The sequence below is a fragment of the Channa argus genome, chromosome 20 (genome assembly GCF_033026475.1).
Source record: "Channa argus isolate prfri chromosome 20, Channa argus male v1.0, whole genome shotgun sequence".
NCBI classification, from domain to species: domain Eukaryota; kingdom Metazoa; phylum Chordata; class Actinopteri; order Anabantiformes; family Channidae; genus Channa; species Channa argus.
In genome coordinates this window covers 15,209,680-15,236,621 of record NC_090216.1, presented here as the reverse complement: position 1 = coordinate 15,236,621, position 26,942 = coordinate 15,209,680, and the positions used below count along the sequence as shown (strand labels likewise).

Genomic DNA, 26,942 nt, shown 5'->3' with positions numbered 1-26,942 from the left:
TGTTTAATTCACAGCAGTATCTGTGCAAAATGTTTTATTATTCCTTGTCAACAGTTCTGCCTGGCATCCTGTTTCTTGGCTCAGCCTTTTACCGTTATTGTCCTGTGAGATGCTCATCTTACAGCACTTATGCAAACACATCCTCAGCCAGCTATATCATCAAAATGCTGTTGTAATTTGTTTTCCAACAATAGTCTACATAATAACTAAAACTTACCTGTTAACTGGGAGATCCTGACACTGATGCATGATGAGCTATTGGTTCTGAGAGTTTTTAACTCTCTAAAGAGACACTGAGTCAGGTTAGATTGTCCAGAGGAGACAATCTTTCTTTTCACACAGTGCTGTTGTGTTAAATGCCTGTGCCTCCATCAACGTGCAAAAAGCACACACATTTTATCCCCTCATCAAAATTAACTGGCATTAACAACAATTACCACAAAACTATCAGCAAAACATGAAGCTGCTTGGACTATTTTCCAGCCTGGGCTTTTCTAACAACCCAAATAAGTTTAAGTGTCACAGAGCACAGCCTTTAGAAAGCTGATGTAATGTTTGCATTAATATGAATTTTTAAACAGGGGAACCATCGCCCAATGTTTCCAAACAGGAACAGGACAATATAAAATGAAAAATTAAGTGACCATCAAAACTGAAAAAAGAGAACGTGGACACTTTAAAGTCAAAAATTCTGCATGCAGCTCTACAATGAAATTAGTATTTAAAACAGGCAAAACCTAAGTAGGAAGTTAATATGTAGAGGCCAATGTTGATATTGTGGCCAGCTGCCACATATATATCAACATACTGGAAATACTGGGCACAGCCCTGTTTGGGTAGAATTTGGGAGAACTCGTGAACTAACTGAACATTATACAAATTTGACTCAAACTGTTGTGTTTACGAACACATGCACCCAAAGACAACAATTCACTTGCAAATTAATTCAGATAAAAAAAAAGAAAATGTAGCAGTTTTACGTTAATTCTAGGGCACAGTTTGAAGCTTTCCTTTTTCTTTGTTGTATGGGAATGTAGTGTAACTAAAAATGGTGCTGATCATTTTGTGCACCACATACTTTCTCTATCGTTGTTTATACAAAGTGTACAGTATATCTCACTGAAATTTCTGGGTTTATCAGTAGAGTGTAGCTGCTCTATTGCAATTTTCAGTTGCTGCCAAAGAAACAAAAAAAACCAAACATTGAATGTTTTTGATTCAGTAGATATCACAATAACATAATTTTAAAAATATTTCCAGAAAATGTACCAGAAAAGATTAATGACAGCAGAGAACTTTCATGACGTCATCATGTTTACTTTACATTGCAAGAACCGAAACTCATTCAGCTCTGACTGCCCCGATTAGACTTCAATTAAAAAATTTGATGAGCTAATCAATCAACCGCTGGAACGTGTGACATGTAAACGATGCCAACTGTGGTGTGCTCTGAAAATTATCGTTACAGAATCATATCCTCACAACCCTTACAGTACAAGAACAAGGACATGGACATGAGTGATGGAGATTCTATTTCAGATCCTTCAACACGGATTCTCTTAATTTACATGAATCCACAATAGCATACTGCACTGTCAATTACAGCTATATGATGCATCAACTTCTGTATTTCAACTTATGATACTCAACTACTAACTAGTTTTTCCCTTTGACTCACCAGACAATTCCCTGTGCTCCGGATCCAATGGGTCTGAGGTTCTGGTAGCGCTTCAAAACTGTAAAAGTCGAATCTCCCACATCTATACTGTAGTACTCCTTTTCACGCTTGTTCCGGTTCATTGTGAAGCCTTGGACCAACACTGTGACTGGGCATCAAAGTGGATCACTCCTCTCAAGACCTAAAGAAAAGATGATTCAACTTCAGATTTCACAATTCAGAAGCAGATGCAACCATACTGAGTGATGACAGTTTCACAATCCGCCCAAGACATAAAGTCAGTTTATTAGGTACACTAGATAAACCTGTCTAATACAACAGTACTGCAATTAAAATCGAATACCATCTTTTGTCCAGTAGTTCATATTGTACCAACCCATTATGAACACAATTTCTCATGGTTACTACAGGTTCCCAGCTACACATAATAGCTTGAAAGTACAGACAAGTCAACGAGTGAGTGGCAACAGGTTCAGACATGTCTGCGATAACAGCAGGATAGAGAGAAGTGAACACTGTAGAAGTTTTTAGACAGCAGAGATTACAGCACAAATATTGATGAATGGCTTTAGAAGAAGTCAAGAAATGAGTTTTCCAAATGCAGATGCATCCCTATTACGATGATCTGAGTACCCGCTATGCCTGACCTGTAGTTTTATTTCATCTGATCTGTAGTTTATTGTGTTTTTAACTTCCAACAGCTTGTGCTGTACTGGTTGGTGATTTGTCTTAAAATATGAAGAAGAAATTTAATGGAACACACTTCGTGTTTTCACAAAAAACAAACAAAAGTTAGCCTAAATATGAAATCATGACTTCTGCTCACTATTACGTGGGCCCTGGTTTAACAAATAATTACAAACATTAGTTAAACAAAATACACATATAACAAAATGCAAAAAGTGTTGACTCCCAGTCATAAAACTGGGAATAAACTCTTCGAACGCTAAGACTGCACAAAAGCCTCTGACGCACATCTGTGCACATATTATATGAAACATTTGGAGTAACAGAGCACTGGTCGAGGCAGAGAGAGGAAGCAGGAAGTTGGTTTTAATGCTGGGTATGTGATCGACAAAAATCATTAGTGGAATTTGGAACACTCTGCAGAGGAGGTCAGTTTTGCAATGATAGCTGCATGTTCCACGGACCGTGACCCGACCTCTGGATTTGTCAGTCCACCCCTACCTTTCAGTATCACTTAGCTTTTCCCTCTCTTTGCTCTCGTCTCCACTACACTTATTTATTTTTTGTTGCGCTGTTCTTTAGATCTTTGCTCTTTCCTAAATTCCAATTCTTCTCTCTCTTCAATCTACAGATCTGCAGTCACAACCACCAGGTCCAGTTGGGTTCAGACCAGAAGAAAGCTAAAAACAAAGTTCAGCTGAGTTGGCCAAAACAATGCCTATCAGACTCAAATATTACTAAAAGCAACAGCTCATTGCTCTGATATAAACACACTTACTGGTGAAAGGACACATCTTTATTAGAAAAGCAGAAAAAAGTCACATAAGACCAAAATGCCAGAGAAATGATAACTATATTTGTCTGTGCCTCCTGCTTCTCCCCCCTGCTGCTGTTTCATCCATCCTGTTTCTCTTCATCTTTGTCTCTTCACTGCAGACTTTCTTTGACTCTGATCATAACATCGTCTTTTCTCTCCTGCTAGAGAGCCCTGTCAACAGTCTGCAGATGAACCGGGCGCTACAGGAATGAATAAAAGGTTCCCAAGAGAGCCTGAACTCAGTTATTTTATCTGACAGCAAGAGATGTTCTGCAATATGGTGGGAGCAACACACAGTACAGATAAACCTATATAGAATGATTCTATAGAATTAAAAGTATATCAAACAACATCAGACGACCATAAGTATAACAGCTAATGTTAAGCAAAAGAAACAGCGACTGGCGAGGGAAGGTAGAGCGGTTGTCCACCAATTTTGCAGTTGTTGGTTCAATCCCCGGCAGAAAAATGTAATAGTTTTGTTTGTGTGTTTTGAGTTTAATAGTTTTAATGTTCAAGATGCATTCAAGGACAGTAAAGTGTGTAGGACATCTGTGTTTCTCAAACGACTAACCCAGTTCTTCAATTCTGGCCCACTCTAGTCTGGTGCATATTTGGCCTGGTTCTGAATGGCCTCTCTCGGTATTTTCCTGAATAACTAAGACTCAAAAAAATCTGCAGGTAGCAGAGACAGTTTTCAGTAGCAGCCTAATTGATATTCACAACCTGCAGATACAACCACAAAATCAGATAAGATTGAACTTAATTCATTCTTAAAGACGTGTTTGTACCACAGATGCTAAGTGAACACACAATAAATAAACACTCTGCATACATAGCAGCAAAAGACAGGCCTTCGGATGTTGGTTAAACATGTTTACACATTAAGAGCCTATTGACTATGACACATCTAATTTTCCAACAACTTCTTGCTTCAGTATACCAAGTTGATCACACTGACTTATTAAAATAATATGAATAAAACTTTAAGTGGTGATGCAGATGTGAGACCAGCTGGTGGTGTTACAATAGAGGATGCCTCACTTCAGTTGAAACTAGACAAAGAGTGATGCCTCCCGTCTCACCTACAATCTTTGACTTTATACACAGCAGTGTTGTGCTGAAACCCTGCAGAGAATCCTGCAAATTCAGGCCCTGTGAATGTAACCATATTATTACATGTTATTCACATTGCATGACAACTGTGCTTGACCTGAATTTTGTCACGTATGCAGTTTCTCCTTTACTGTATGTGAGAATCTTCCGGAAAAAAGAAGCCCAGAGACTAGTCTCACAAAAAACATCTTGTCATCAAAACACCCTTTCGCCCGAACCGTCAAAGCCAGCTCTCCTGATCTGTACAGACACTAAGGTGGAACCAAACCACCTTTGTACCAGCTTAAAGAATAGTGAACAATGCACCCATTTTAGATGTTATCACACCACTCAATGGCCCTTTTCATGTTATCAGCACCAAAGCTATTGGGCAGCAGGTTCCAAAGGTAATTACTATGAAATATAATGCATTCCATTTTCGTCAGTTTTGTCACACAAAAATAGAGGGTTATGATTAGCTTAAGTCCTAAAAGTAAGGAGTTATGAAAATATTGTCAGGTGGGTTTTTTTGTCCTTATCCCGTGAGTTCAGGGTCGCCACAGCGGATCATTGTCCGCATGTTGATTTGGGAGTTTTTACACCGGATTCCCTTCCTGACGCAACCCTCCCCAATTTCTACCGGGCTTGGACGGGAACTGCACAGCTGGGGAGGGGAATGGGCTGCTAGGGGTTCAGTGTCTTGCCCAGAGACACGTCGACATATATCCACGGCTGGGGATCAAACCACTGACCCTGTGGTCTGTGGACGACTGCCATTACCAACTGAGCTACAGCCGCCCCCAAATACAAAAACAACACTAACAATATAAAACAGTGCTAATCATAAAGTGACTAAAAACACTAAATTAAATTAAAACATAGATTTTATCAACAAATGCAGCCCAAATATAGATTATTACAAACATCATAAACTTTAATGACAACAACTAAGTCCAACGGCTCTGAGATAGACTGGTGACCTGCACAGGGTGTACCCTGCCACTCGACCAGTGACTGCTGGGGTACACTTCAGCAGCCCATGACCCTAAACAAGAAGAGCAGTGAAAGATAATGGATAGATGGATGGAATCGGTCAACTAGCTATTTAGGACATTTAGATTCATCTCTGTAATATTCACATTTACCTAATCTACTTGCTGATGATAAGAGATGTGTCCATAACCTCCTGAACTAATGTGTCACTCAGGTTAGATTTGATGATCTGTATGAGTTGATAATAAAGTGCAAAACATGCTCTCAAATAAACAGAGGCATGCATACAAATTATGTGGGGATATTTTATAATATTCCACCCAAACAGAGCTTGGTAATATGTAATACATATACAACAAACACAGACATAAACAAAACTATTTCTAACCAATATTATCATATGAGTGGGTAATTATTAACTTACCCTCCTTTGTCTCAAACACCAGCAGATAGAGACCATTTCCCAAACCAAAATATCACTGTGTGTTAAACATTAAAAACACATCACACACGCTGCTGTGTGGCACAGTGCAACTACACAACGTTTAAAATGTAAACTTTGACCTGGTGAACATAACTAAACCTGGCAGTAAATATCTTGCACTGTGGTTTCTGAAACCCCTACCAGGGATTCATGGTATGTTAAACAGGGCTACTCATAAAAAGGTATCCAAACCATTTTGCCTTACATAGCTACAATAAACGTATTCAAACAGCCACATGTTGTGTATTAACAAAACATATGTGCACAAGGGCAGAATACAAAACACGTGAAACATCACAGCATTAAGGACAGAAAAAGAACATGCATGTAAAGGTGTGGAAAGACAAGTGAGAGCGATGATTCTTTGTCAAGAAAACTGTCTTCACCCTCAACCACGACTATTGAAACTGTGGCTTGCGCTTTCGTTTGTTTTGTGTATCATCAGGTCTGGCTTTAGCCGGCAGATTAGAGCAGGCTGATAGGCACATGTTGTAGAGCAGCTCTTATTTTACACAAAGAAATTACTCCACCTATGAAAACTAATTATGGTGTTTTTAATGCAGCCACTGATTGTTCGTTAAAAAGAAATCAGTGACACTGTTGGTTGACCCACTGAGAAAAGGAAAATGATCTCATATAAGTAGGCTAATCAGAATGAACCACTGAGATGTCCAGATGGGATTGTGGACTTATAGACCCATCTCTGCAGGCCACCTTTTTTTCTTTTGGTGCAGGAATCCGATTTCCTGATGCTTTTGGCTGACCACTGCTGTTCTCTTGGCACGTTGCTTAGAACATCTTGCTAGCAATGTACAGTGCAGTCTGGGACAGACAGATACAGTAGTATAACCAAGAAACATAAACACAACCACACACACACACAAACACACACTGGAATCTTTGGCAATGTCCAGCCTAACCCACCTTTGATCAGACAATTCTACTAAAACACAACGAATTAATTAATATCACCGATATTAATACATTTCCAGACCTCACACTTTATCTGCTGATTTGATAAGATAACTTATTATAGAGGCAGAGTGCAACCTGTCCATCTGATTGCTGCACCAAAACATTATGCAAGTGCTGGTATGAACATTAACGTCAGACCTACCAGGTCAGTGAGGTTTAAGCATCTGTACAGATCACATACAAACACCCAAATATTGGGACCGCAGCCTTTCTACTGCCCAAACTTTAAAATCAAATCTGCTCAGTGTTGTTAGTGAACTAACAGAGATCCTGCTGCAGTGTCATATCCAGGATAAACGCACGTTAAGAAAATACCTTTAACATCATTTTACAACAGTAAATATCTGCAGAACGGGGCGCATTCAAAGGCGTAATTACGTGATTTGTTTACATGAAGGACTTTATTGTCTGTAGGTGAACTCACTGTTTTAGTTGAGCTCTTCACTAGCTTTTCACTCTATGACTGGCAACATCGCGCACGGTTTATAATCCAACTGCTGTATTACTATTGTGTGTACAGTAAAGATCGAACTGGATCTATGGTTACAGCTGTTGGCTTCCCGTGTAGCCAATTAGTCTGGTTGCAGTTTACCACTTAGGCCAGACCTGTCCTGCCTGCTGTGGTGGTCACCACGTATGTTGTAGTAAACACATATTCCCAGTAACGTGTGTCACTCGAATCAGACCGTGCCCAGATCCAAACACCTCCCAAATAACACGCCAGACATGTCTCACAAGGAGAACAAAACCCCCATGTCGAGCTCACCCTCTCCGGTTAATTCCAACAGTGTCGACCTACAGTCGCCGTTCGTTCCCCGCTGGAGACACAACCCGGACGTCTTTTGGAGGAAAAACGCCTCTTTAATCCCTCTTTCCGCCGGATACTCTCCCGTTTCCGTCACACTAGCAGGCCAGCATCAGCAGAGAATACATGTGTAGTTTCTACGTAACCTAATCTCTGTGCTTCCGTGAGACAAGCACTTTCTGCCATTTCATACCGACGTCGTCGAAACCTTGCGATGTTTCCTCGGCTGCACAACGAGGAGCCGGGGGACGTTCAAGACCGCCTACGTGTTCCCGGCTGCGGCTCCGGGAAAGCGGAAGCGACGATTTGGCAACGTTTTGAAATGGCACCGCCTACAACAGGAATATACTAACCTTATGAGCATGTTCATAATTTTATTTTATTTTATTTTTTCCTTTGGGCTTATCCCATGAGATACATCCCAATGTAAGAATTAAGTAGCTACCTTTACGTAAGTCAAATACAGATATAAACTTGCCAATTGTAAGTATTACAAATGACAATTTAATTCCTCATGATGTTACTTGTCCAAATTCTTGAGAAACCTTAAGGCCTTTAATAAGCTATAATACGTTTTGAAAATCTCAATTTGCAAGACTTTATAAACAAATACCTTACTTTGTTCCTTTTACTTTGCATATTTTTAAGTAGAATCTTTTACTAAGGTTTATCATACCCAGCATATCTTTTAGTCAATATTATAGTTAATGTGTTATTAGGAGTATATGACCCCTATGTATTTTTCCAGTAAATTGTGTTTTCGTCAGTGTCAGACACTGATAGAAAGTGAGACAATTCATGTGTCACTTGGAGTTAAAGCATCAGATTAACTCCAGTGCTGCCCACAATGGATTGGTCCTATGCTGCCTCATCTGCTGTTTGCTTGTCCTGCAATCCAATTATGTACTTATGTTCCCCAGTCTAAAAATAGTCGAATATGACGAAAAACACAGGAACAACACATCATTACTTGTGAGTGCTATGGTAAGGAGCTGATATGTTCTTTCTGTGGAGGCGATGGGTTTGTCATGAGGAAATGACAATGTGTGACAAGCTGCCATGATGGACAAAAGCACCCGGACCAGGGAGAGGTGGGTGGGATGGAAGCAGGGGATGCATAATAAGAGGAAGGATTAGAGTGGCGGATGGCTGAAGGAGTTTAAGAGGAACCTCTTATGCTATATGAAAAAAGGTAGGTCACCGATTGTGTAGAAGCATTGTTTTAATCACAACATTATAATCAAAGCACCTGTAGACATAGAAATGAATGTTTGCAGATTATGTGCAGGTGCATGACTTTCTACGCCTTTTGTAATTTATTCCTCATATCAACTGTTGTAACATCAGTTTCCGTCCAGAAGTAACACTGTAGGAGTCAGTTTGCAGGGGTACCACTGAGGGAAGCTTCAAACCCAAAGGTCAATTCGCCCAGAGCCAGTTCAAAGTTAATATAATACTTAGTCATTAGCTCTTAAAGTGCTAGCAATGCAAAGATGTTTCATTATCTGGTGGATTATGTTTTATGAATTAAAAACATGTTCAATTTATAATTCTGATAGGGCTTTTCTGAAAGGACTTTGCTTTGATGTTTTCTCCTTGACTTAGACTTTTGCTGCCTTGTACCTCACTTGTAAGTCGCTTTGGATAAAAGCATCTGCTAAATGACTAAATGTAATTAATGTTCTTATCATCATAACCTCTTATCATTGTTCAGTGTTCTGTTTTTGCAGTAATGTTTTCTTTTCAACTTTCATTTACAAAACAGACAATTATATTTATTATTGCAGCTAGAATGTAGACAACTCCAGTTTACTGACTTAAAACCAGAGTACATCAATTTGAACACGATTACGAGAATTGTCAAAACTGCTGTAACGTGTTTGGCTCCTGTTGGTGTTATAATTCTGTCCACGTGTAACAGGGGACACAGAATGAAAGAGATACACATCAGGTTCTTCTAAAGCTCTACACCCTGCAGGGGGAAAAAAAATGTTGAGGCAAGATATAATAAGCATTCTTCCATCGTGATATGATAATGATCAAAACAAAAAGAAAATGCTTCCAGGAGGCCTTGCTACCATTTGGTACCATATTAATCTGTCAAAAAAATTATTAAAAACTCAGGGTTCAGTTTACTGAGAACCACAATGATACTTTTAGGTGTTTTTAGCTACATTTCCCTCATGTTATTGTTATTATTGGTTGTAAACAAAATAATAAAAAACAATTTCAGCAAATTTCCATCCACCATAATAAAAGAGTTACCTCCATTTACCTTCATATTAAGGACTTCTTCCTTATTTTTCCCATAACCTACAAAGTTCCGATTTAATCTGCAAATGATCTGTACATATTCCCTCTGAACTATAATAATATCTGATTTAGAACATTAATGCTAAAGCACTTTTGTATGGTTTGAATCCCCAGCCAGCTGTGGCATTTCTGTGCTTGTTCTCCCCTCGATTTTACAGTATGTGTTCCCTCCAGGTACTCCAGTTTCCTCCTACAGTCCAAAGACATGCACGTATAAATGGGAGTGTGAATGGTTGTCTGTCTGTGTGTGTCTCTCTGTGTTGGCCCTGAGACAGAGTGGAGACCTGTCTGGGATGTACCCCACCTCTTGCCAGATAACAGATGGGATAGTCTCCAGCACCACTGTGAGCCTGATCAAGACAAGTGGTTACAGATGGAATATGATTCCATCAAAAACAACTAAAATAATTGTAGGAAATTTGCCAGTAGCCACTGTACAAATCAGTTGAATGCTAATAATTTAAAGGTGCATTTTTAGCTGACATTTACATGAAAAGGGAGAAGTAGCACTGTGGACTCTGAACAGTTAAGCATTCCACAATTCAGTTAACCTTTGGTTGCAGGAGTAGACTCTGAAATGCTTTCACTGCTTAACTAAGTGTGTGTTCTAGGGCATAGACATGGCTGAGAAAAAATACAGTCTGATTTGTTTTTACGATTTTTAAATCTTTGAATTTTAGAAGTAATAGGGACGGAGGGATGACAAGGCTGTGAGTTTTTGAACTCATTGCATATGATTTAGTGTTATGTTATTTAGTTCACAATACAGTGACCCTAAATGGGCTAGATTTGATTAACTAAAAACACGAATAACTGATAAACTGATAGTAGTCAGTGACCCTGTATACTTATTTTTTAAAGGACAAACTTGGACCAACAAGGTTTAGTATTAATTTTGTGGCAGATGGTTTAAGTTTGTAGGCATGAAGTCAAGCCTGGGTGAGGCAATTAAATTACTTAAATCCTATCATCATTAAGTTGGGGTAAGCAGAAAGTAGTTGATATCCACCGTAAGAGGCAAAGAATCCCAAAACATGTTCTCTTGAGAAAGAGAACAATTTCCAGGTGATGTTAAAGTCAATTTGTGGGTTTTGTCTGCAGGCAGGTCCCTTTCACAAAACATAAAACTTTTGTTACTCTAGATGGCTCTTGCTCACAAACTGTGTGTCAAAATGTCCACCCGACTATTTTTGTGTTCTCTGTCCACCCTTTATTTTAAACTGATCTGGGAACAGTGTTACATATTGATTGGGTAACAATTAACGTTTTCAGAATTTATGCAAACTGTTTTTTCTTGTCTCTCTGTGTGTGTGTGTGTGTGTGTGTGTGTGTGTGTGTATCCTCTCAGGATGGGTACATTTGTGACCCTGGCAGAAGTGTTGGAGGCCCGAGGTTCACCACTAGATGAGGATGAGGTCTGGGGTCTGCTGCTCGCCATAACTGAGGCCTTACTGGACATTTCGAAAAAAGGTAACGAAACCCACTCACTATCTGCAATTTCCTTCTCACAACATTTTACCGAGCCAGACGTTTAGTTCAAGGCAGCATTCAAGAGCATTCAAACCAACTGAGGACACTTACCAAGTGTAATACTCTTTTCCATTTTGTTCTGTAACCTTTTCGTTTTTCCGGATTTTTCACTCTTTGCTCTAATGGGGGCTTAATCCAAGAATTGCTTTGACCAAGATCATTTTTAAACAAGTTATAATTATACGTTGCATGCAAGCAGAAATAGCCAAACGTTATGAAATTAAATCTCCTCGGTTGGTTAAATGTCACCAGGTTATGTCCTGCTTTCTGCTGTTAGGTTCACATAACATGTGCAGTGTGCTGAGTCCAGGCTCAGTGCTACTGTCAGCCAGTGGGAGTTTGGCCTTCAAAAGCTGTGCTCGATGTGAAGACGTGGACTTATTCAGAGCTCCAGAGGTCCAACAGGGTCATGCTGCCTCCACAAGCAGTGCAGCTGAAAAGGTTGGACAGTTTCTACTTGCATTGCTGCTGTGATGATATCTATTGCAAAAATATTCAGTCCTATTTTGTTCTAACCCAAAGGTCCATGGATACATCTGAAACATGTGATTTATTGTTTTTCTTGTTCTGCTTTCTTTCAGATGGTTGTGTACTCACTGGGGATGACTCTTTATTGGTGCGCTGATTATCATCTACCTCAAAACCAGGTAGGTCTTTTTTACTCTGGCATAAAATAATGCTTTTGAACATTTTTAGTATTTGCGCTTCATCCAATCTTGCTGTCATGTGTTTCTTTACAGCCCATCCAGCTGAGTGCAGAGCTGGAGGGTTTGTTGCTGAGCATGTGCGATGACTTGTCAGTAAGGAGGACCAACCTCCTAACAGTTCTGGAGACCTGTGATCTTCACCACAGGGCTGCGATGCTGCCTCATGTCGAATGCCTCATCGGACAGCTAGTTGAAGACACCTACAGAAACTCTGTGAGTGTCCGCAGTGTGAGCGAGTGAAAGACTGGTTGGATTTCAGATGGTAAGGTGAGGTTATGTACAGGTGAGTAATGGACAGTCATGTCTTTACAGGTTGATCATATGTCCGTGGCTGAAAATGGATCCCAGCTAACAGACCGCAGTCAAATGGTCAGGGACAAATTGCACAGTAAGGAGCAGATCCCTTTTGCTGATATTTCAAGTAATTTATTGATATGTTTTTAAATGGGCACATTCAATTTCTTTTTGGACTTAGATGAAAATATTGGTACCACTACTATGTTGGCTTAGCTATACAATAACAATACCTAAACCATGTTATATATGCAAGAAATAGTAGTCAATTCTTGAATTGAAATAAAAAAAAAAATGATGTGCTAATAGATGAGCTTTATTTTGAAAGGCTTGGACTAGCTGCCTCTGTTGTATCAAATTCACCTTGCAGCAGCTGTGAATCTCAAAAATATGCACATATGTTAAATAGGAGAGAGTGAATGGATTCATCTTTAAACGGAGCCATGCTTTTCACACCTGTTTCCTATTTTTTTTTTGGAATGGACGTGGTATCACTGTTTATGTTTTTCAGGGGGCCCTTGTAGAAACTCAACATGGGTGCTAAAGAGGAAGGTCTTTAAAACACGATCATTCTCTGGAGCAGCTAATCCATCTGAGACTACAAGGTATGTGATGCGTGTTGAAACATATTTTACACACATTTGTCATACTGGTCCAGTATCATATAACACACTGTAAAATAACATGCTTATTTCAGAGTAAACAAAATGCTTGTAGTAGTTTTAATAATGAACGGTGGAAAAAGAGGCATAAAAATAGATAGGAAGGAATTGCTGCTGTTAAAATGTAAAGTATTGTCTGTGCACCGCCATGTCTTAAGTGAGAGCTCCTGGCTGCCATCAGATTGTGAAAGGACAACTTATTCTTCTCAGGATTCTCCCAGGAAGTCGACACAGAGAGAATTACGGCAGCTGGCAGCAGCTGAGGCGCAGCCCCTGTAGTCCATATATGGATGGTAACAGAAACTCCAATTCAAGATCCATCAAGCAGCTTGAGTCCACAACAAGTCTGACTGACAAAAAACTGAAGGTGATGCAAGATAATTACTTATTATTAGCATATATGCTAACAATATTTCAAAATTTTAGCACATTTCATTAAAATCTTATAAACAAGGAAAAATATATTTTTATTTACCTTGTCATTGCAGGACTTGGGTCCTGAGTTTATTAAAATGTTAGATGAGCCACAGATTGTCTTAGAGCTGCCTGGGTCCATTGTGGTGAGTTCTTAAAAGAAGAAATGACATTTTGTTATTGAGTTGTTTATGGCAGTTTGGTAGATTTGGATGATCACTCGCATCAGATATTTTTTCTTATTGTTTTTTCATATTGATTAGTTTTGTTCTCAGAATTATTTTCTTCTTCGTTCAGTCAAAGAAAGGTAAATCTCCAAGCACACTGAGAGAGCTGAGTGTGATGATGCCTAATGGTCAAAGCCTCCTGGTCAAGTGTGAGGTGGATTCCAGAGGAGGAGACGTCTTCGACATGATTATGGCTCATTCCAACTTTGTGGAACATTTTTACTTTGGCCTTGCTTATATTGATGGTAAAGAGGTTTGAAAATCATTCATGTGCATGTGTCATAACCCAAGAAAAAGTGCCTAGTGCCAAAACAGCCTGAATTAATTTTTTTCCTCTATTCTCTGCTCAGATAATGAGTTTTTCTTTGTGGACAACGACACCAAAATTTCTAAAATTGCTCCAGACAGCTGGAAGAAAGTGCCTACAGTCATGTTTGTCCTTTACTTCCGAGTTAAATTCTTTGTCAATGACATTTCACTTCTTTTGTAAGTATCACTCTTTTTTTATTTTTACCAAACACAAATTGATAAAGTCCACGAGAATCCTATGAACATTAGTGATCTTCTCCACCAGGCACCAACAGACCCGTCACCAGTATTACCTCCAGCTTAGGAGAGACCTTTTGGAGGACAGGCTTTCCTGCCATGAGGAAACAGCTCTATACCTGGGAGCTTTAGCCCTGCAAACGGAATATGGAGACTGCATGCCTGAGGTTTGGCACCTAAAGCTAAATTTCTATATGTCTATATATGTAAAGTTTATAAGTTTATAAATGTTGTTACTTTGGCATCAGCATGACGTTGAAATTTGTATTTTGGCAAAGCTCCGACATTTTACAACAGTTTTTTTACAAGTTGAGTGCTAGTGAGATGAACAAAATGATTGTAAGATTTTAAGGTTGGAGACAAGTGGAAGCATACATTTCCCATGAACTCTCTTCTGTTCTTTCTGGAAAAAAGGGTAGATAATAACTCCTCTAGTCTCATCCCTATCGGCATTTCATTTGTTCATTAAAATTGTTATGATGTGCAATTTTAAAATTTAATGGCATTGTATTGTAATGGCAAAATATTTCCTGTATTGCATAAAAAGGGTTTGAATGTCTTGTTTTCAGGTGTATGGTAAGAACTACTACCGCCCTGACCAGTATGTCTCTAAGAACATGATGGAGAAACGTGCCTTGCCTTATATTCGGGGGGAGCTGCTACGACTTCATACCAGCAATGCTCAGATGCTCACAGAGGAGTCAGAGCTCGAGTTCCTCAAGGTTCCAATATAGTCAAATTTTAAAGTAAAATGTTTTGTACCATAGCCTGGAATTTGAAGATTGTAGTTAGCAAGTCACATTTCTGCAACAAAGTACAGCAGCTGCCACTGTTTATTTGTCCCCCGTAGGTGTGCCAGCAGTTACCTGAATATGGTGTCTTCTTTCATCATGTGATGCATGAGAAAAGGTTTCTAGAGGGAGAGATCATTCTCGGGGTTTGTGCCAAAGGAGTCATTGTCTATGACGTTAAAGATGGTTTCAAATCCACTAGTCAGACTTTCTACTGGAGGGAAACCGCAACCATCTCTTCTCATGTGAGTGGAGTGATGACATTTTAATTTGATTCCTTTTCAAGTATGAAATGCTCAAATTTTGATTTCTATCAAATAAAAGTTAGTTTGCTTCTGATGTTTCTTTCTGTTTCCCTTTCCCTGAATTTTTTTCCTTTTTGTCTCTTCAGAGGCGTAAATTTGTTATAGAGAGCCGAGGCAGCAAGAAGTATACATTTATCACGGAGAGGTCAAAGATTGCCAAATACCTGTGTAACCTGTGTTCAGCCCAACATAAGTTCAACAATGAGATGAACTCACGCCACCTGAGCCAAAGCCTGGTCTCCGGTAAGTTACTGTAACATAGCGAAGCCCGTGTTTGGGTGGTAGACCTCAACAGAAAAAACGACATTCATTAAAAGGTGTAATACAACTTTAGGACTTTTCACTAATCATTTTTATTACTATTTTTTTCTTCGCCTCCAGAGGAGAACATTGTGCAGTATGCAGCAGTGTGCCGTGCTCAGAGCAACCAACTAAAGTCCTTTTCGTGTTCTGAGACACCTCAGAATGACAGTGGTCTAACCACGCCCCAGGACGAGCCTCTGACCAAGCTGTGTGACGATGTCGCAGCCAGGATTGAAGCCCGACTCAAACAGCGCAGCTTCAGTGAGCAGAGGTACATAGTCATATGACGGGTGCAAGGCTAACTTCAAAAGTTTTGTGATGCTAATATAATCCAGTTCCTCCTACAGTAACTCGAAACAAACATTGCAAAAGAAGAAACTTAACACTGTATCAATAAGAAATCTACCAGACATGCATGGAAGAGGAAAAGCGTTAAAGCTTTAATTATCTAACAATGTCATTATCACAAATGTCCTCTTTATGTGATTCCTCAGCAGTACCTGCTACAGCAGTTTGTGCCGCAGCACTGGTATTCGTTCCCCAGTATTCTCTCAGAGAAGCGGATCTGAAGCACCCTCTGGTTCCCCAGCTGCCAGAGGTACATTTAATCCCTATTCAGTCTAAGTTTGTGTTTGTAAAGTATATGTAATGTCTTTTTATCTCTTACAGAGACTCCAACTAAACTAGGATCACTGTCAGAAAGAGAAGTTATATGTGTTTCTTTAAAAAAAGACCCAAAGCTTGGCTTGGGTACGTGTAACACACCATTACCAACTTGAATGTTTGATTAAATTCAGTGTTTGGTGCATTATTTGCACTACACTATACTGCAATTACAGTAACGTCCCTTTGTCTATCCAGGTATAGTGATAGTCGGGGAGGACACGGTTGGCCATTATGACTTGGGCATCTTTGTTGCATCCATTGTTCCTGGTGGACCAGCTGATAAAGATGGACGCATCCGATCAGGTAGAGCATCAATTTTGGTTTCTCTTTAGAAACACTGTGACACAACATACTAGTGTTTTGTAGAAATCTTTTGATAAATCAAATGCACATATAAATATCCTACAGCCTCCATAATCAGGTAAATATTATAGAGACTTATGAGTTATGTTCAACCATTTCCTTTTTCAAAGTAAACTAACCTGTTCTGACTTTTCATTTAAGAAAAATGGATGCTGAGAATATGCTTTGATGCAAATGAGGACAGAGAGGGTATGGAAAGTGTCCGTAGGGCAGGTCTTTAAAGGTCTACCCTGTGACTGGACACCAGCACGATTTAGGTGTGACCTTTGCCTTTAGGTGGACGTCTTATCTCTCTAAATCACATCAGCCTGGAGGGCGTCACCTTCAATGAGGCAGCGGAGGTCATGCAGAGCAGCCCTGAGGAAGTGGAGCTCATTGTATCACAGCCAAAAGGTGATGTGCATCCATATGTGTGTTTTTAAATGTGCGTAATGATGGAGTGGCTGTGACCATTATCCTGCTTTGTTTGGCTGTGCAGGGTTACAGGTTTAGTGATTTCCCTCTCCTGATGCATCTGTTAGGATTTTTATTTGCGTTGAACAGTGTCTTTTTCATAGTGGTAGTATTTGTTCCAAATATAGAATAAGCCAAAAAAATGTATTGGACTTTACTGTGTATTCTGTATCATATAAAGCTCAAAATGGCTCCTTGTTTTAATACAGCATACAGCATACATACATAGTGATAATTTTGAAAATGTTTGAAATTGTTCATTTTTACTAGTCAATATAATAGATTTTCTGGTCAAAACCAACATAATGTCTATTGTTTTCAGGTCTTTAAAAAGAAATAGTTTTAGTGTATCTTATTAGGTGCAAACTGAGTTTTTTGCCAAGATTTATCATAGTATCACATTTTTGTTTATGGTTTTGTATGTTAGCATAAAAATATATTCCATAATCTACAGTATGTGCTAAGTTAACTGTCTCTAGCTTTGTAGCCCTTTAACATTACTATGAAGACATGACAGAGGTAATAACCTTATGATCTACAGAAGATTCACCTTCAGATAAGGGGAAAAGACCAAAAGCAATAGTTTGTCATGTTTTTTTTAATCACTCTTCAGTTCACTGCATAGATTGATTTATTATCAGTAACTGGGACCCTTCACTTTCTTTCTCTCCAGCCCCTCTCAGTCCTAACAGTGCACAGTCTACTGCGTTGAGAAATAGCGAATCTCAAACCATGACAGATAGCCGTTCAGGAGACGAATGCCTGGATGAGATCATTTCAGTCATGATGACGCCAAAGACCGGCAACAGGCTGCACATACCCCGTCGTGTACGAGTTCTCGGTACACAGGTACTTATCATTGCTGTGGTTAAGGTGAGACTGTCATTTGTTTGACATCTCTCAAGATGACACAGGCTGGAGGTCAGAATTAACCAACAATACTAACAACCTTACTGTAGGCTGCCTCCTACTCCTGTGAGGCTTATTCTAATTTTCATTACGGTGAACGGCCTATGAAGCAAATCCACCTTTAAGCTTGTATTTTTGAGTTTAGAAAACCAACAGTAAACCATAAAACTAAAGGCCACTGCATCCTGCTTTTGTTTATGATGGGCTAGTTCTGATCGGAACTAAACTCACTTGTGTCTGCGTTCGATTCAGGACAGCTGCTCCCTGTCTTGTCCTCTGAGCTGTGTGAAGCCCGAGGAGGTAACTGTGGAGCTCAGGAAGATGGCAGGAAGTCTGGGCATTAGCATTTCTGTGAGTTTATGAGATGGCAGTGTGAAAAATGGCACCATAAAGAAGACTCAAACAATTAGATTCAGCCTTGTGTTAATGTTTGTAATAGTAGATAATGGTAGAATTTTATGTTACTAATGATTATCCTGCTATGCGTAGGGGTGTTGCTGACCCACTCAGAAATGAAAGATTAATTAAAAGCCTGTCATTGATGATTCAGGGTGGAGTCAACACAAACCTTTCTAATGGAGGAATCTACATTAAGAGCCTTGTTCCTGGAGGGGCCGCTGAGAGAGACGGACGCGTACGTGCAGGTATTACGGCTCAGTGTCAAATCCAGAGATGCTTATGCCTACATGTGTCCTTGTAGCATTCATGGTAGGAGTTAGATAAGAGATTTGAGCTAATTCCTATAGGGGTATGTTCAAAAACACGGCCTTTTAACAGGATTGTAGGATGCACTATGGATTGGCAAATAAATATCCTTTATGTCAGTTTGGGTTTTTGCTACTTTTCATGACATAATATCACGCGGCTAAATAAAACACTTTAGATGCAGTTTTGCACGGCTTTCCCATGAAAAAGAACAGCTCCAGGAATGGTGTTTACCACCGAGGCTGAAATCCAGTTCTTACTAAAACATGAAAAGTGGTCTGTACAATTGGGCATTTGGCTGATAATTTCAAGAGATAAAAAATTAGATTGCAAAGCAATATAAGAATCTGCTACGACACTCAGTAAAGTAATAACAAGTAAGAATGGCTAAATAATGTAATTATGTGTGTGTATTTCTTTTACTGCTACAGGTGACAGACTGTTGGAGGTGGATGGCATTAACTTTCAGGGCTTCAGCTATGAGCAGGCTGTGGAGTGCCTGAGTACAACTGGAGAGGTAGAAGAGAAAATAAATTATTAGAGAGGCACGATAACTTATTTACACTGACAAAAGTCTACCGTATTGCTCTGACATACATTGTTGTTGCTCCTCTTCTCTAGGTGGTGACGTTGGTTGTGAAGAGGGAGTCAATTAACGCGCCCAGGGTTTCTCTCAATGCAGACATCAGTAGCAGTGTGTGCAGGCAGCGCATCAGTCCGGCAACCAGCCAACTGAGACTTCCCAGCTGCACATCCATCGGTACTGTCCCACAAGCGATGAGTGACCAGTCCAAGGACTACAGCTTTGTCAGCGATGGTAAGACACCTCGTCTCAGGTTAATACAAATGCAATAAATCTGTCTTAACAAGCAAACAATTTGCTAAAAGACAGTGACTTAAGGTTACGCTACATATTGTTGACTACTGAATATATTTTAAAAATCTATATTATCAGAGAGACTTAAGTCTCATTGTTCAAGTGAGACAGACATTATCTTCACTCCCCTGTCCAAGTGATGTTGATCTTTTTGCATCCTTGTGAGGAGTGACAGACACCACATATTAATTCTGAATGATGGAACAGTAGATTTCCTCTACTCTTTTTTTAACATTAAAGGTTAGCGAGACAAAAATAATAAAAGCATTACTTACTTAATTTAATAAGCAGCTAAGTTGTTGCCTTCCCTTTACTTCTCCTATACGCCTTCTTTCTGCAAAACACCGACCTCCTGAACTCCTGACCTTTCAATCACCTATTGTTATCCTTTCCCCACCTCCTTCCTCCCACCTTAAACCTTTAGACAACACCCAGGATGTGACCCTGACAAAGAGTGCCAACGGCCTGGGCTTTAGTTTCCTAATGTGCGAATTGGATCCGCCCACAAGGGAATTTGGCAGCATGATCCGGATAAAGCAGCTTTTCCCCGACCAGCCGGCTCAGGAAAGTGGCAGGATCAAGGAGGGGGATGTTTTGTTGGCCATCAATGGCCAGTCGCTCAAGGATCTGTCCTATCCTGTATGTGCCAGCTCGTGCAAATTCACTCAGCCCTTGATTTCTTTCACTGATCAAATTAGTCAAAGTTCTTTTCTTCTTTCATTTTCATGGTTATGTAAATTAACAGTCAAAACTAACTTGTTTTGTGCAGTTTTTGTCATAGCCGTCTGTTCTTTCTGTAGAAGGTTCTAAAGCTGTTCAAGACTTCACCACCTGAGGTCCGGTTAACACTCTGTCGGCCTGCCCCAGGTACGTACACACACACACACACACACACACACATAAACACGCACACACATGTTTGAACCCAAATAAAGGATTTCCATCACTTCTCTGTTTTCCATAGGGATTGTTCCTTCCATTGATCAGTTGACTGGCACATGAGTGATCGCCAGTGTTAGACTGAACCCGCACCAGCAAATGTTCAGAGGCAACGCTGTGCTTTGTGATCATTTAGGAAGTGGTACCGGACACAGAGGAAAGCGTGGTTAATATGTGTGTTGTCATCAGTAGACAAGAGCATTAAGCTGATCTTTTCAATGGAGTCCAGCACTGCGGCAAGGTGATGTTCCATGATGTGATGTGATTTGACTGGACATGAGACCTTCCTGATAACCATCCAGAGTGGGGTTTTTTTTTAAACTCTTTAAAAAGTTTTCACATTTTTGTCCTTGTCACAAAAACATCGAGGAGTCCAATGACTTGTTTACATGTACTCGGATCTTTTTTATCTTCAAAAGCTGAGACAAAAAGAAAAATATTCAGGGAAAGGGAAACAGAAATTTTACCTAACGGAGAAGCATAGTTTTCAATCTGTGTTTCCTCATGCAGGGATCAAGTGGGTCCTGTGTTTGGCCATGGCTGCTGCCTGATGGATCTCCTGTTGACATTATTGCCAAAAGTGAGCATTCCATGCTATTTGTTTCTCTACACACAAACACACACACATATATTTTTACTACTACTGACAGTATTTCTTTGTTGTTATTACTGACTTGTATACATGGCCCCACCCAAACACCAAGGGCAACCTTGGTACAGTGCAGAATTTTTTATTTCAAGCATCTTTCTTTTCACCTTTTAACAAGACATAATGAACAAATGGAATTTATGTATTCCTATAGACAAATAGACAAAGAAAGTCTGTACTTAAAGAAGTCAGATTATTGCTATAAGAACAACTTAACAATTTATCCTGTTAAAGGCTCAGTTTTTAAAAAATTGAAATGAGTACCAAAAAGAAAAGTACATATTAACGTCATTTTAATTTGCTCATTCACAATGCAACTTTCAATTTAATAAAAATGTCCCGCTTATCAACATTAAAGGAGAAAGCTTTTTGAGTAAGAAATAAATTAGGCTATGCTATACCGGTTAATGTTGGTCTGGTGCTAGTTTAGCTGGTGGACCAGCGAAGCATAGACTGACATCTAGGTATTGTTTCTGACTATGAGCATGTTTTTATGGTCACTAGCATCTTCTAGTGGCTATTTCCACTACATTATCGATTATGATCATTATGATATGTGAAAGTCTCAGAACCGGTTTCTGGACTATGACGATGAATGAAAGTCATGTCATATGACTGTCAGTCTGAGAGAGGGACAACACAAGGAGGCTTTTCTTTAGTCTCTTCTATTGTTCACCTTAAATCTCCACCTTCAAAAAGACATGCTCTTATGAGCTTTATGAGATGTATTTATTAGAAATTTCTGATTATGCTCTTATTAAAACAGTTGCCAGAGGTATTAGCATTCTTCTGGAAGACTGTGTGACTGTATTTACATCTATTTGTGGAAACGTGTGTGATGTGAGGGTGAAGAGAGTGTATTATGTATGTATCATTATAAATATAAACATTCATCTTGTGAACTTTACAGTTCCATTTTTCTGCTTTAAAATTATTGGAACAAAAAGGTTAAAAACCTAAAAATATAAATCCTGAACTTCTTGCTGGCAACTTTTTGTTGTATGGTTACACACGTCTGATATTCAATATGCCGGTATATGATGGAAAATGCTCGCAACCAGACTAATCCATTTCAAGATATTGGCAAGACTTATTTCCTGCGCTGGCAGTAAAAAAAGCAGTTTCTTTTTTACGGTATATTCTCCTTCATCTCCTTCATGCGTGAAGAAAATCTAAAATGAAAGACGATTAAATTCTAGGATAAGTAAGAGCAGGCTGGTTTCCTCTTCACAGGTATTGGGCAGGATAATGTTGATAAAGAAGACAGTGGAAGACACAGGCCTCTGAACACTGTGCATTTTGGTGGTTCTATCTAAAATCTTAGGAAACACATGCTGTGTCCTGAAGGCGTCTATCCTGGACAGGATACAGGGGGGGAGGGGATATCCATACATTGCACACTGAAGTTCAGCCATAACCCAAACCTTACTGTGAAAACTGACAGCTTATGGCTACATAAAGATGTTAAAATAGCAAAAGAGTTACGCATAAATCCTGAGGCTGTGATACAACTCTGCCAGCTGGTTATGACCTGTTGCTGGTCAGCACAGTTGTACAGTAGCTGCCTCTTATTGCTGTAATGGAAAACATAGAGTCAGAGTATTATGCTAGAAATCAGACCCCCCAGGCTTGTCCAGGTGGGTGTAGATGAGGTGTAGCAGGTGGAAGAGAATGACATCCACCCCAGGCTGAGGCTGATAAGCAAACTGGAGGAAGTCGAGGACCAGTCTGTGCAACACTTTCGTGATGAGGGAGTTTAGAGCCACAGGTCTGGAGTCACTCGGGACACTGGGGCGGGCCACTTTCAGTACTGGCACCAGGATGTTTTCCAGCCCACAGGCAGCCTCTCCAGCTGCAGGCTCAGGTTGAAGATATGCTGAACGTTGGCACAAACCTGTGGTGCACAGAGTTTCCGAACCCTGGGGCTGACTCCATCAGCTCTGCTGAGATGAAGTGGTGTTCGAGTCATGCAGGGATGAGACATGGGCACCTGTGGTGAAGCTCCTTTGGGGGTGGATATGAGGCACATCAAATCTAATAAAAAGGTATTAAAATCATTAGATTTATCCACACTCCCCCCTGTTCTCTGGCTGCTGGTCTTATATCAAGTGATGCCTCCAGACTGCTCGGGTATATTCTGTTGGAGCCTCTGTTCAAGCTTCCTCCTGTAAGCATCCTTCACCTGTTTGAGCTTTACTAACAGCCACCTCTGGACCTCCCTCACTGCTAACCTGTCACCTGACCTGAACGCTGCCTTCTTGTCATTCAGGATTATTTTTCTGTCTTTGGTGACCCATGGCTTGTTGTTTGGAAAGCATCGGACAGTTTCTGTCGGTATACAGATATCAACACAGAAGTTGATGTAATCAGTAATGCAGAAGAGCCGTAGGCCTCTTTAACATTTGAGTACATCAGGTCCAGTGTCTTCTCCTCCCTGGTGTGACCATCGACATACTGTGTGAAGGCAGAGAGGGTCATGGAGAGAGTTGAAGAGGGTCTTGGAGATGGTTGCATGAGCTAACATCCATGACATGAAACACACCTGCCACACAAGCTGCCTTTGATGTCTAGACTGTGTGACATTTCACAATGGATACCTAAAGTCCAACCTCATGGAAATTAGTGTGACCACAGGACAGGATGAGAAGCTGTTGAGGTGATCACAACATGCAGGAGTTTATATGGAATCAGCAGAGAGTATGTGTGCTGATGATGCAGAAACCAGCCGAGCACGAGAATGTGTTCAAATAACCCACCTAAACCACTATTTTACAGCATCAAACGTCAACCACGCAACCTGTTTCTGGCACTTGACTTTTATAATGTCCAAAACAAATTCAGTAGTTGCTCATCTCCACTACTGAGTTGTTTTTGATTGAATTGTTAAATTTTTTTTTGCACAGTTCTTGTGAAACCAGAGCAGAGTAATTTATGGTTCATTTATTAAACCTCGACTGAGCAGCGCTGAGCTCCTGCTGCCTCCACCTGAGAGGTGGGGCCTGAACTAACGGAGACCGCCAGTGGCCATGGTGCACAGTTGCTGCTTATTGTCCAAAAAGACCCAGACATTGTTTTGAATAAATCACATTTTTATGCAGAATATTGTTTTTTGATTTAAAGTATAATATCAGCAAGTCATCGCAAATTCTGAGTAAGAAAGGAGGAGAATAAATGCCACAATAGACAGAGAGGAGACAGATAAAAGATGCCATAAACAATAAATGTGTATAAGTGAAAAACTATGGAAATGTCTTTAATGACAGTGAAAGTGGAAATTTACCTGCTCTTGTTTTTTGTTTGAGCAGAAAAAAATAACTGCAACTGAAACACAAATTACCTTCTAATTAGGGTGTAGGCAACTTTCAGGCAACACTTTTCATTCACGCCTGCAGGCAATTAGAGTCACTAATTAACCAAGCATGCATGATGTGTTCAGACTGTGTGAGGAAACCCATGCAAGCACAGGGAGAACATGCAAACTTGACAAAGAAAGGCCTAAGCTGACTGGAAATTTGAGCCAGGGACCTTCTAGCTGTGAGGGCGTAGCAGTAACCACTCCACCACCGTGGTGCTTAACTTTTAAACATCCAATCAAATTGAAACTAATAATGAATCAGTATCTCTGGACATTTTCTCAGCATCAGCAAAAGTCTGTCTAAGCTCAGCAATCAACATCTCTTTCTGAGGTACAGAGTGGACCCTCACTGCACATCTAACCTGGATGCTATTCTCATGGAAACCAGATAACACAGCCGTAGTATTGTAGTGCTGTGTTGGTACATTTGGTGTTGGTGACACTGACAGTGTTGTAGTGTGAGATGTAGAGGTCTGGTTGTGTGACACCAAGTGTTACAGTGGAAGCAAGAAACAACTCTTCAGTAGAGTTGGATTTTCTGCCATGATAGGTTTCTATGTGTCACACCTGCTGCATTTGTGCCATAAAACCCAATTATGATAGAGAGGCAATTAAACAATGGGAATAATATGCACATAAGAAAAATAATTATGGCTGGAAAACTGCAGTAAAGGTTCCTAACATTTATTTTGAGGCAGGTTCTGGAAGAGAGAGCACCGCTGTCAGAGTATGCGTTGAACAAACAGGCCTTCATCCTGTTTTGTCACCTTCTTGGGGATTATGGAGCTTTTCTGCAGCTCAGAAGCTTTAATCTACATTTCTCTGGGGTGGTGATGGATCCCTGAAATCTGGAGTCACTCTTTGACCAAAGCATTTGTCATTTCATGCGGTAATATCTGACACGTGACCTGGAGAACATTTAGGTTGTATTATCTAATAAGTTAAATGAGCCTATTCTCCCACAGCTGCCAGCACAGTCTGCTGTGTTTGTATGACACATTTTACAGTGGCATAGAGGAAATCACATGAAAACAGGAGTTAAATAGTGTGTATCTGTAACAGACTGCTATTGATCAGTGGCCATGTCATTAGTTACACTTTTACAATCTTATGCAAAAAAAACTGAAAACAGCAACTGTGCCATAAATTTTACTTTTACAAGGTTTTAATTTATCAGAATCTAGGTTGAAACTGTCAGAAATATGATCATTCTGCTTATTAGTGAGGTCATGCTGCTTGGTGGAGTGCATTATATTAGGAGGTTTCAATGTTTTGATTTGAAATATGTGTTTATAAAATACATATTTTGAAAGTACTAAAACTGTTTATGGTTTCATGTGCAACCAGGTTTTGTGGATTAATAATACATTTTTATGAAGAGAAACTCCACCAGGATGGTCATGTTAATTCCAACCCACAAAAGAAAATTAATCGTGAATATATGATAAAGTGTCAACAATGTACAATGTAAAAATAATAAATAAATACAAAAAAATAATTACTACTTAAAAATACAGAATAGTAATAAAGCAGCTGTCTTAGTTTTTTATTTAGTTATAACTATTTATTTTTTGTATATTTCCTTTTGTCTTCTCCATTCTCGCCTGGACGGTAGGTTTGTTATGAATATAGCTATTTATAACACTCAGTATGGTTGTTACCAGGTCTGGTCCCACCCAGCCACCTTTGTGCCGGTCCCAAGCTGGGAGGGTTGCGGCAGGAAGGGCATCCAGTGTAAAACACCCATGCCAAACCAACATGACAACGTGAGAACAAAGACCTGACAGAAACCTGCAAGAAAACACTTTGCTGCAGGAAACAGTGAAAACTGAAGAGGAAAAAAAGCAAAGTGGACATTTCTGATGAGAAGACACTTGGCAGCCCCACAGAAACACAGTTCTACTGTTCTACTCTACAAACCTGTAGAAAGAGAGAACCTCACAGATGAATCGGTGACGTTTGTGAGAGAAATTGAAAATATATTCTAAACTGTGAATTTGGTCACGAACATTTTTTGCTGATTTACAACAAATAATTTTACCCCATTTCAGAGACAAAAATTCCCCCAATATTCTTGGTGTGGACCTTAAACATCAACAATTGCTCACCTGAAGATGAATTTTAAAATGTATGAAATGTTAAAATAAAATAAATGTAACTATCTCACGGCCTTTTTTATCCTTTGCCCTCGTCTTAAATAAGCTTTTAACTTTGCAAATGAATCTTTTAGCCACAAGGTGGCAGCCTGGCACCACAATTGAAAACCTGTTCTGCATATGAACAGAAATCGTCAGTGCTGGGTGACGCCTTAATAGGAAAGTGAAAAAGACATTAACATGTCAACTAAACAAAAAATTAAATGAAAAAGAATATTTGTTTAGATGGTATTATGTGAAGACA

General features: G+C 39.7%; 2 protein-coding genes across 5 annotated transcripts in view; one reads left to right on the top strand and one right to left on the bottom strand.

Annotated features, from left to right (window-relative positions):
- Positions 1 to 7,755, bottom strand: part of mapk8b (mitogen-activated protein kinase 8b) — a 28,426-nt gene extending 20,671 nt beyond the window's left edge. The window contains exons 1-2 of one of the 3 annotated variants that reach the window (XM_067488149.1): positions 7,496 to 7,755; positions 1,679 to 1,859 (exon numbers count right to left, since the gene is read on the bottom strand). In XM_067488149.1, coding sequence (XP_067344250.1) covers positions 1,679 to 1,800 — 122 coding nt within the window. In that variant the 5' untranslated portion in view covers positions 1,801 to 1,859; positions 7,496 to 7,755. The remainder of the gene's footprint in view (positions 1 to 1,678; positions 1,860 to 7,495) is intronic. The other 2 variants (XM_067488148.1, XM_067488150.1) reach the window with 2 other exon arrangements.
- A 108-nt stretch (positions 7,756 to 7,863) lies between these two features.
- On the top strand, positions 7,864 to 26,705 carry frmpd2 (FERM and PDZ domain containing 2). Of its 2 annotated transcripts, XM_067488147.1 has the most exons (30): positions 7,864 to 8,726; positions 11,196 to 11,317; positions 11,655 to 11,818; positions 11,959 to 12,024; positions 12,118 to 12,297; positions 12,397 to 12,472; positions 12,890 to 12,983; positions 13,251 to 13,407; positions 13,529 to 13,600; positions 13,752 to 13,926; positions 14,032 to 14,167; positions 14,256 to 14,394; positions 14,797 to 14,949; positions 15,078 to 15,263; positions 15,410 to 15,566; positions 15,705 to 15,897; positions 16,121 to 16,224; positions 16,296 to 16,376; positions 16,488 to 16,595; positions 16,932 to 17,048; positions 17,782 to 17,957; positions 18,270 to 18,368; positions 18,568 to 18,661; positions 19,154 to 19,239; positions 19,344 to 19,539; positions 20,024 to 20,238; positions 20,400 to 20,466; positions 20,564 to 20,779; positions 21,049 to 21,118; positions 26,207 to 26,705. In XM_067488147.1, exons 1-28 carry the CDS (start codon positions 8,710 to 8,712, stop codon positions 20,599 to 20,601), a joined length of 3,468 nt encoding a protein of 1,155 aa, XP_067344248.1. In that variant the 5' UTR covers positions 7,864 to 8,709; the 3' UTR covers positions 20,602 to 20,779; positions 21,049 to 21,118; positions 26,207 to 26,705. The 2 variants fall into 2 exon arrangements, with proteins under 2 accessions (XP_067344248.1, XP_067344247.1); XM_067488146.1 differs by having other exon boundaries at positions 20,024 to 20,466.
- Positions 26,706 to 26,942: the final 237 nt, after the last annotated feature.